At 38.7% G+C, this 9795-nt stretch overlaps 1 protein-coding gene across 3 annotated transcripts in view; it reads left to right on the top strand.

Moving 5' to 3' along the window:
* Positions 1 to 3687: 3687 nt before the first annotated feature.
* LOC123982812 (testican-2-like) overlaps positions 3688 to 9795 on the top strand; it is a 46661-nt gene continuing 40553 nt past the window's right edge. For 2 of the 3 annotated variants that reach the window (XM_046068676.1, XM_046068674.1), the window contains exon 1: positions 3688 to 3967. In XM_046068676.1, the coding sequence (XP_045924632.1) occupies positions 3791 to 3967 (177 nt within the window). In that variant the 5' untranslated portion in view covers positions 3688 to 3790. The remainder of the gene's footprint in view (positions 3968 to 9795) is intronic. The other variant, XM_046068677.1, reaches the window with a different exon arrangement.

The following is a 9795-nucleotide window of genomic DNA, read 5'->3' as shown; positions in this document are numbered from 1 at the left end:
GTGTGTGTGTGTGTGTGTGTGTGTGTGTGTTGTTAACAAAGATAACATTACAAGAAAGGAAATTCTGGATCAGTGATTCGTTCATTTATCTGTTACATGTGTACTGGATGCATATGAACTGTGATGCTTCATGTATCTGATGAAGATCTGTTGACTGTGGAGGCCATTGTAGTAAAGTGAACTCATTATCATGTTCAAGAAACCGGTTTGAGCTTTGTGACATGGTGCATTCAAGTTGTACTCACCACTGACTCGCCTGTCATTGTCCATACAGACCTTTTCATTTTTTTAAGATTGGTAGTAGGGGAAAAAACAAACATACCCGCTGATAAAAGCTGATAATAAGCTGAAACTTTGTATTGGTATTTTCTGTATTGTAAGACAAATACTATGCAAAAGTTTTATTCTTGTGTGAAAAAATGCTATAAAGTAAGAATGCTTTCAAAAATGGAGATGTTAATAGATTATATCTATGAATTAACAAAAACCCAGTTGTATTCTTCCTATACTGCTGTCTCTGTTTCTGTTAATGATTATGTTTCAGCCTACATATTGAATTGTTAATCATACACCTGACGATATGCCTACACAATCCCTGACTTTGTGCAAGTATACCTAGAGGAATTGATGCTGTTTTAAAGGCAAAGGGTGGTCACACCAAATATTAATTTCATTTTCTTCTGTTCATTCACTTGGCATTTTGTTAATTTATAAATATAATCTATTAACATGTCTATTTTCCACACCTGCCTGAAACCTTTGCACAGTACTGTATGTCTTTACCACCATTCTAAGCACGGACATTTGAGCACCTCATTGTTTTAGCAAATAGAAAATTTGTATTTTAGCATTTGACAACAACATCATGTGACTCTCGGCCACAGAGGGGCTGTCAAAGCCTCATAGGAGCATGAGGTGTTTAGCTGAATCCCGACAAGATGATCTGAGGCGTTAACTGTGACGCAATTTCATGGCAACTGCTATTCACCACTGTTATCGAGACGGAGAGGCACAAGGTTGTTACTGCTGCATTTGAAGAGATGGCCAGGTCACGGCTGAAATTATGAATCTGGTAGAGACATTGATCTCTGACTGAGAATTCAATCTCACCAGTGGAGCACAATCATGCTACAAAATAATTTTTGCCTTTGCCTCATGTACTGTAGAGATAAAAATGGTTTGCTGTGAATCCTAGCCCTTCGAGGCTTCTGGTCACTGTGCTGCTACTTCAGATATTGATGGAGCAGGAGAGGCAAGCTCATAATAGTTGTTGCAATTAAAAGAAATGTCCCTTTGTGTCTTCTCATCCCTAAAACCTACCATCTTAAGAGATGAACCACTCAAAGCTTTCATCAACATGTTTTCCATTTGCCTTTGCTGTTCTTGCACATGTAGGATTCCCTCGGGAGACTCCCTCCGCCACAGTCCAGATGCAGGCTTCCCAATAAGATCTCATCTCTCAAACAATCTTTAAAAGTTAATGGTGCCAAGCAGAATACAGACTTTAAATGTTTCTATGTGAACCAGTTCAGCTGTGTGACTGTTAATCTGCTGCACATTCCTCCTGATGATGACATGGCTGATGACAACCTCTTGATTAACACATCATGTTCAGCACCTCATAGTGTTGACGTGCACAGCTGGCTGATGCTGCAGGACATTTATCCTGCTGCCCTTGCCTCTTAATTTTGGAGCTCTGCACACTCAGGAAAGCCTACGTCTGCCACATCAACTACTTTGATGCCAGTGTCAGAGTTAGTTTGGCCAGCTAAGCAGCATCCTGGGAATGTGACCCTGCCCCTGGCTTCTCAGTCTCGGCCAATATTGGTAACCTTAAACTCAAATGAATCTGAGCAGAGCAGTGGATTATGTTTATCTTCATGGGGATGAAATAGAGAGCGGAGGGAGTGAGGGCATGGAGAGTTTAGGGAGCGGCAGGAATAACGTGGGCAGACTTAAAATGATGTGCAGGTACAGCAAAACCCTGCAGGTCACAGACTCCTGAAGAAAAAGTCTTGCAGCAGCAGATAAAATACATCACATATTTCACCTCCTCCACATCCTCCAGATCCATCCTTACATTAAAGTGTTGTGCAGACAGTCATTGTTCAATCCCATGAAAGATTGTTTACATTTTTTGTCAGGGACCAATGCAAAGTCATGCATAAGACATCTAGTTTTCTGGTTGATGTAGTGCTTAAGTAAATGTGGTGTTATTTTGGAGAGAGGTGAAGGATGAAATGATTGCTTTGGTTATAATCAATCACCTCTTTAATGTACTTTAACAGCCAATATAGATTATTCAATATAGATTTTCTCCCTGAATGTAAAACGGTACCACCTCTGAAATTGACCTACACCTCTCATAAACATCTCACAGGATTCATCAAGATATGCACCTACACATACACCAAACATATTGACTGTAATCTGCCTTGTAATGTGTGAATTCTGTATGCACTAGGATCCAACAGCAGCTCTTCTTCTTGAGAAGACTCTGTGTGTTTGGGGTCCAACAGAGGGTATTGATATTATTGCTGTGATAGTGAGTGTAGTACATTACAGAATCATATCTTGGTTTGGTTACATATCAGTTGGGTTAAAATCACACAAAAAAAAAAAAATAGTCTGGTCCACACATGAATGAAAGTGGTGGTGGGTGAAAATAAAGTAATCTTGAATCTTGATGTTTGCCTTGGTCCTTGAAGTAATCTTTCCAAATATTTGAGGAAACTATTGGGACAAAGGTTGGACTAAAATAAAGGTCCGGGCTAATCCATAATCAACTATTATATTATATTATATTGAAAAATAGTTTTGCAATATGCACTGCTAAAGTACAATATCAACTCATAACAAGGGTCTTAAAGAAATAGTTTGATGTTTTGGAAATACGCTTTTTTTTTTCTCACTGGACACAGAGGGAAACTGTACTCTCTAGTGCAGAGTGTAATCCCTGAATAACTTGCATATAAAAGCCTCTCGCTCATTGATAAAGACCACAGAACCATGATAAAGGTTTATACGAGGTACTCGTTTTTTGAGAGAGATTCAAATTTTACAGTAAAACACCTTATGGAGACAGACCCACTCTAACACATTTCCGCTCTGTGCTGCTAATGAACCAATTAAGAATGAAATGGAGCTAATTTTAACATAATTTTAGCCTCATTTACCCAGAGGCCACTCCCTAAGTGACCCTCAGCAATCCATGGATGCCAGTTTTAGCCCCACTGCCTTATGGTATTAGCTAAATTGCAGCAATTTCACATTTGTCACATTTCTTCCAACTTCATTGTTAATTCACTTCTCTGTCTGTCTCTGTTACAGAGCTTAAATCTGGTCATAGACAGACAATGGCCTTTTTCCAAAAAAACAACAACATTTTAATACAATATATAAAATGATCATTGTCATTATTAGTACAACAATAAACATTTGTTCCTCTTATATGATTCATTTGCAGTGTGACTATCAGGATGTGTGTGTGTGTGTGTGTGTGTGTGTGTGTGGGCTGTAGTATATAAGCCTCAAAAAGACACTAAAATAGTGAAACCAAGTAAGCAGAAATAAGTGATTAGTGCAGGGTCTGATCTCTCCTTTAACTCTCTCTCTCACACACACACCCTCTCCTCTCTCTCTCTCTCTCTCTCTCTTTCTCTCTCACTCACGGTGTCTCTCTCATTTCCATTCAGTCTGTTGTTGAAGCAGAAGCAGCAGTCTTGTATGTGGATCCTTGGTAAGAGGACAGCTGCAGGAGATACATCCCGGACCAAACTGCCCGAGCAACATGATCGTTGTGAGAATCGTCGCTTGCCTGTGTCTGATGGTGGGCTTCTCGCTCCAGGTGGACGTGCAAAGTGGGAAAGAGGCAGCAAAAGCCGGGAATTTCATGGAAGATGAGCAATGGCTGTCAACCATCTCCCAGTACAGCCGTAAGATCAAACACTGGAATCGCTTCAGAGACGTGAGTGGTGTATTCACTGTAATTATAAAAGCGTGGTGTCGTATCTCACTGTGTTTGAGATGCTCTCTCTCTCTCTCTCTCTCTCTCTCTCTCTCTCTCTCTCTCTCTCTCTCTGTGTGTGTGTGTGTGTGAGTGTGAAGAAGCGCTGGTTGTTTACTCAGGTGATTTTGCGCACAGTTAACTGTCGCTCTGAAGTGCAGACAGGCGCAATATTATCAGTTTGTGCAGGAGAAATCCTTCAAAAGATGGAAATATTACACAGGATAGTATGTACAAAGACTGCAGGTCCGCAGAAATGCGCGCTCGTGCTCATGCCTCATGAAATGATCGATAAATTCAATCTTTTTTTTTTTTGCAAGGTGCCTTACCTGTTTTCTCATAGCATTTCTTTCATTTGCACATAGACTACTATTTTTTAATGTAGGCTTATGTTTATAGTTAAATTGACACTCTTATTTATGGACCTTCTTATATCAGAGTGAATAGAAATACAACTCTTTTTGACATTAGGCCAAGTCTCAAAAGCCATTTCCAAACATCTTCTGGTTAACTGTGATATTTCAAATAGTGTCTGTATTCTCTGATCAGTACCCATTGATCTGCTATATTGCACATGAAATGTAAGGCTCACAGTTAGGAGGCTTCCAGAGATTTCAGACTGAAAAGTCACACAGCAAGACAGCAATCAGTTGTGTATTCTCTTAATCCCAAATATCAAATATAAGGGAACTAACATTTCTTATTCCCTTCTGGATCTGTTGTCCAGACCTATTTTGGGGCTGTAAAGGGACAGCTTTGATAATTCTGTTCAGCCATGCCAGGAGGACTAGACATGGACAATAAATTAATTTATCACACCTAAATTTACTCCTATGGTAATTAGAGCTGAAACAATTATTAGTCAATGTACTGTTTTTCTAGTTCATGCTTCTCAAATTTGAGATTTTCCTGCTTTTTTTCTTTGGGCATTTTGTATTTTTGACATTTCATAGATTAACCACTCAGTGAACTAAATAATCATCAGATTTATAGAATCTGAAAATAATCCAGATCGCATGGCCTAACCACAATCTTTATGTAATAAATTGTTTAAATCCTATATAGTTAAACTGATAAAAGCTACAACAAACAATAACATTTAATGAAGTTCAACCAGCTGGCCACCTAGTCCAGGTACAAGGTACAATGTACAATGTCATTATACAGCACAAGGCTGCATAACGAAACAAAATTTGTATTTCCTTCATGCTACACATACAACATATAATTAAGTGTAGGCCTATATTAAAATATGGTAACGTATAAAATAAAACAAAACAGTTATTTATATACATATACAGACACGTATAACTTACACCCCAAACAGTCCACAGTGCATTTTTTGAATTTGCATCTGGGGTGAATGTAAGTAGTAGTAGTATGAAAGTTACATCTTCACAATAAACAGTCTGACATTTGGGAAACAGAGTCCATCTTGACTGCGTTTGTGCACCAAGTATCATCTAAGTAAAACACAGAGTCCACCTCTCATCTTGCCAGAGTCTTGCGCTGGCAGCTTGGAACATGGACCACCTGCCGATGTTGATGGGGCAGGTCTCTGTAACGATGTGGGCACAACAGTCTCTGAAATCCGTTGCTTGTTCAATATGAGTCCCATTTTGTCCAGACTGGCTCTTAAGGAGCAGAATTAAGTCCAAGCTGGGCCAGCATGGCTCCTCTCATGGTTCTCTTTCCTCTCCTCTAAGCAATCACCCCACCCGCCGTGGTGCCTGGTCCGGTTGTTTGGAGCGGATGGATCGTGGTCTGCTGCTCTTTAATCCAAAAACCCTGTCTTCATCTTACAATGACTATACTTATGCGAGAGGTAACACATGTTTTGGCAATAAAGACTGAAAAAAACAGATAAAAAACAAAAGTGTAGCGAGGTACCATGTAACAGGTATATTTTAAAGTCTGTATACCTCACTGCTTTCAACTCACTGGAATCATTTTTATGTAAAAGGATTATGAGAAACTGACTGGGCATCCTGCTAACTGAATGAATGTAACTGATAGCGGAAACATAGATTTTTTATGACGTATGACATAGAAACTGTTTTTACCATGAGTTGGTCACCTCATAGCCGATACCCGGTCCATTTATTAAGGTCAGTATCAGTGCTGATACTGATCTCGTACCTCTAATAGCTAAATCTATACTATCATACACATTTCTTTCAGAAGTGAAGAAAGGAAATATATGCACTAATAAACACTCAGTTGCCAGTTAACCTAATTCTGTTTAGTACAACAGCCCTACAGCAGGTTATAATGTTATGGAATTGTTTTAGAAAAGTGTTGATTCAACTTTATGGTGATTTTGGATACTGATATTTGCGGGGTTGTTCAATTAGATTGTGCTATACTCCTCATAGCTGATCCTAATATTTAAAAATTTTGAGCCTTGCCTTTAAGTCTCTCCTGTCAGCATCCAAGAAAACACATCGATGGGCGATGGGGAGACTGTGAGCATTGCAAGGAGTCAGGAGGTTATGGTGTTAGGATGTAGTTCATTGGTGGCCTATAGCGGTGACACCTCCCTGGTACCAAAAGACAAAATGCATGGCATGAATCAAGATGTGAGGGGTCTCTGAGGAGGAGTCGGTTAGCAACGGCTCAGATCCAAGGCTCTACCTTGACAACCGGACAGTCGTTTGATCTCATTGCTGAGAAATATCCCCTCAGACAGATAGTCTTATCGGTGTCGGCCAGACACAAGCTGTATTAATTTGGGCCATGCTTGGTGGCATCCAGGAATGTGTCCTACTATCCTGGACCCCTGAGAGCCCAGTGAGAATATATAATTGAATTGCAAATTTGTGTTGTCATGCAAATTCTAATATTATCATGCGGGTTATGGGAGGGGTTTCCTCACCTGTTTGTTTGGATCGGTGCTTGACTGACAGAGGGGGTGAACAGGGAGGAATTGGGCCTTTCTGTGGAGGTTTTTGGCGGCATATTTGGGACATGTACAACGACATGTCCTGAGAAGAAGAAGAAGTTAGTTATTAGATGCATCTTCAATCCTTTTGAATTCAGTTATATCTGGATTCTGACTTTGACACATATGCAAAATGTTGAAAGAAATATTCACCTCATGCAATTCACACCCCCGAAAAAAGGTACTGCATGATACAGTGTGATAACATGAGATTTGTTAATAGTGGGGGGAAAAGTCGCAGCAATTAGAGAGGCCCCCAGCTATATAGGAGACTGTAGTGTATACAGTGTCTGTTAGGGCTTCAACTAATCGACTAATCAAATACTACTAAGACTAATTCTCATGTGAGATATATATGAAAAAGGCAATCACATTTTTCCCAGAGCTCAAGGTGACAACTTCATATCCTTGTTTTTTTTCCAACGAACAGTCAAAAACCAAAATATATTGAATTTTCAATGAGATTAAACTGAGAAAAGCAACACATCCTTTTTGATAAAGGTTTTGAGAAGCTAGAGCAAGCAAATGTTTGACATTTTTGCTTGATAATCGAAATGAAATAGATTATAAAATTTTGTACCTACTTTGTACAATGCTTTGGACAAAAGTGTCTACCAAATGAAAATGTAAAAATGTGATTCCTTGATTGGCAAACTGATTAATCTACTCATCATTTCAAGTGTCTGTAAAAGGTTTTCACCCCAAAGAGTTTTTCCTGTTTTATTGATATACAGCTTTGAATCCCAGTGGATTCATTAGGCTTGAGTGACCTGGGCTACCTGCAACAATATGCGAAACCCGTAGTGACAAATCTGGGTGTGAAAATAGACAATGGTTTTAAACTTGATAAACAGATAAATAATGTTGTTAAATCCAGTTTTATCACCTGAGGCTTTTATCTAAAATCAAACCTCTATTTATATATGTTTTAAGCACTTTGAACATGTGATTCATGCTTTTATTTCAACTCGTCTGGACTAGTGTAATGCACTTTACATTGGCGTTAACCAAACCTCTCTCTCACGCTTACATTTAGTACAAAACTCAGCCGCTCGTCTTTTAACTGGAACTCGCAAGCATGAACACATTACACCAGTGCTGGTCTCACTCCACTGGCTCCCAGCCCATTTTAGAATACATTTTAAGATCTTATTGTTTGTTTTTAAGTCACTGAATGGGTTGGCATCTTGCTACATCTCAGACCTGTTACAAGTCTACACCCCCTCATGGTCACTTAGGTCTACTGACCAACTTCAGCTGGTTGCTCCAAAAACCAGGTTAAAAACCAGGGGCGACTGCGCTTTTTCAGCAGCAGCCCCTAAACTGTGGAATGAGCTACCTCCACAGGTCAAATTGGCCCCGACCCTCGAATGTTTTAAATCCCGTCTTAAAACCTACTTGTATTCCTTGGCTTTTAACCCAGCATGAGAGCTGTGTAGTCTTGTTGTTTTATGTGTTTCTATGTGTTTTTATGTTTTATTTCTTGTTCAGCACTTTGTAAACCTTTTTTTTTAAAAATGTGCTATATAAATGAAATGGATTGAATTGGATTGAGTATGAAGGTTGATCAGTTTCAATAAAAACAAATCTGTAAAACCATAAAAGATTAAAAAGAAACAGTTGTGGGGGTGGGTACTTTTTATATCAACTGTGTGTCCGTGTATTTGTGTGTGTAGTAAAATGTGTGTAGTGGTATGTAGTCAAGACCTCAAACGGTATTCATTAAAGATTCAAGTACAGCATATATAATTAAAGTGAAGTAATTACAACAAGTAATGGAGTGAGGCATGGGACACAAGTATATGAGCACACACCACATTTCATAAAAAGCAAGCTAGTTTTATTTTCAACATTTCTCATTTAAAAGGAAATAAGCAGCCTTGTTGTTAACAATACGTTTGCAGCCATGTTGGATTGTTAACAAGACCTTGTCCATTGCTGTTATATGGCAACAGTAGGATGCTCATGCAATGATGCTTTCAAGTTTGACATGGCTTTCTGACACTTACCTCCATTCAGCAGTAAAATTATTACTAACTTTTATTTAATGAAATACTACCTCTACTACCTCTTTTATTGTTTTGTTTATTTATTTTCAGTTTAATTTTCAGATTGGGCTATTTATGTATTTCTATGTTAAATAATTAGTTTAACATTTTATAAAAAAGAATTAGATGAGAAGATCAATGCCACTCTGTACGGGTAAGCTCAATATGGAGCTAGAGCTAAAAGACAGTTAGCTTAGCCTAAAGGGCTAGTTAACTAGCTTTGCTCTGTCCAAAGTTCAAAAATACACCTACCAGTATCTGTTAAGTTCACCAATTAACACATATCTCATTTTTTGAATACATATGCAAACATAAATGTATAAACGTCAAGTTGTGGTTTTATGGGGAGTTAGACCACATGCTGCAACTATTAGGCTACTTGTTATCACTAAGCTAAGTCTCTTGGCTGTAGTACTGCTATAGTTAACGTATACTTTGTGTACTCACATGACAGTGGTGTTTTGTCATGTAACTCTCAACAAGAAAGCAAATGAACACATCCACCTGTACCTTTAAGGTTTAAAATATGATTTTGTTTTGTAGTTCTGGACTTCTTTTATTTCCATTTTAGCTATTTTATTTTAACATGTTGCTTTGGTTTGAAAAAAGTGCACAGCATGATCATGAGTGGCTAGTGGTTGTGTCGATTTGTTTCATTATCAATCACACTTGTTTTGAAGGGCTAGCATGGGGAAGGTTTGTTGTTTGTGCCCTTGCTTACCTTCCTGTCCATGTGAATCTCATCAAAAAATCAAGGCACCACAGCACATGAGGAGATGTGATACTGAAGGGAGACAGAC

This window comes from Micropterus dolomieu, linkage group LG14 (assembly GCF_021292245.1).
Source record: "Micropterus dolomieu isolate WLL.071019.BEF.003 ecotype Adirondacks linkage group LG14, ASM2129224v1, whole genome shotgun sequence".
Classification (NCBI taxonomy): domain Eukaryota; kingdom Metazoa; phylum Chordata; class Actinopteri; order Centrarchiformes; family Centrarchidae; genus Micropterus; species Micropterus dolomieu.
This window is presented reverse-complemented; position numbering and strand designations above follow the sequence as displayed.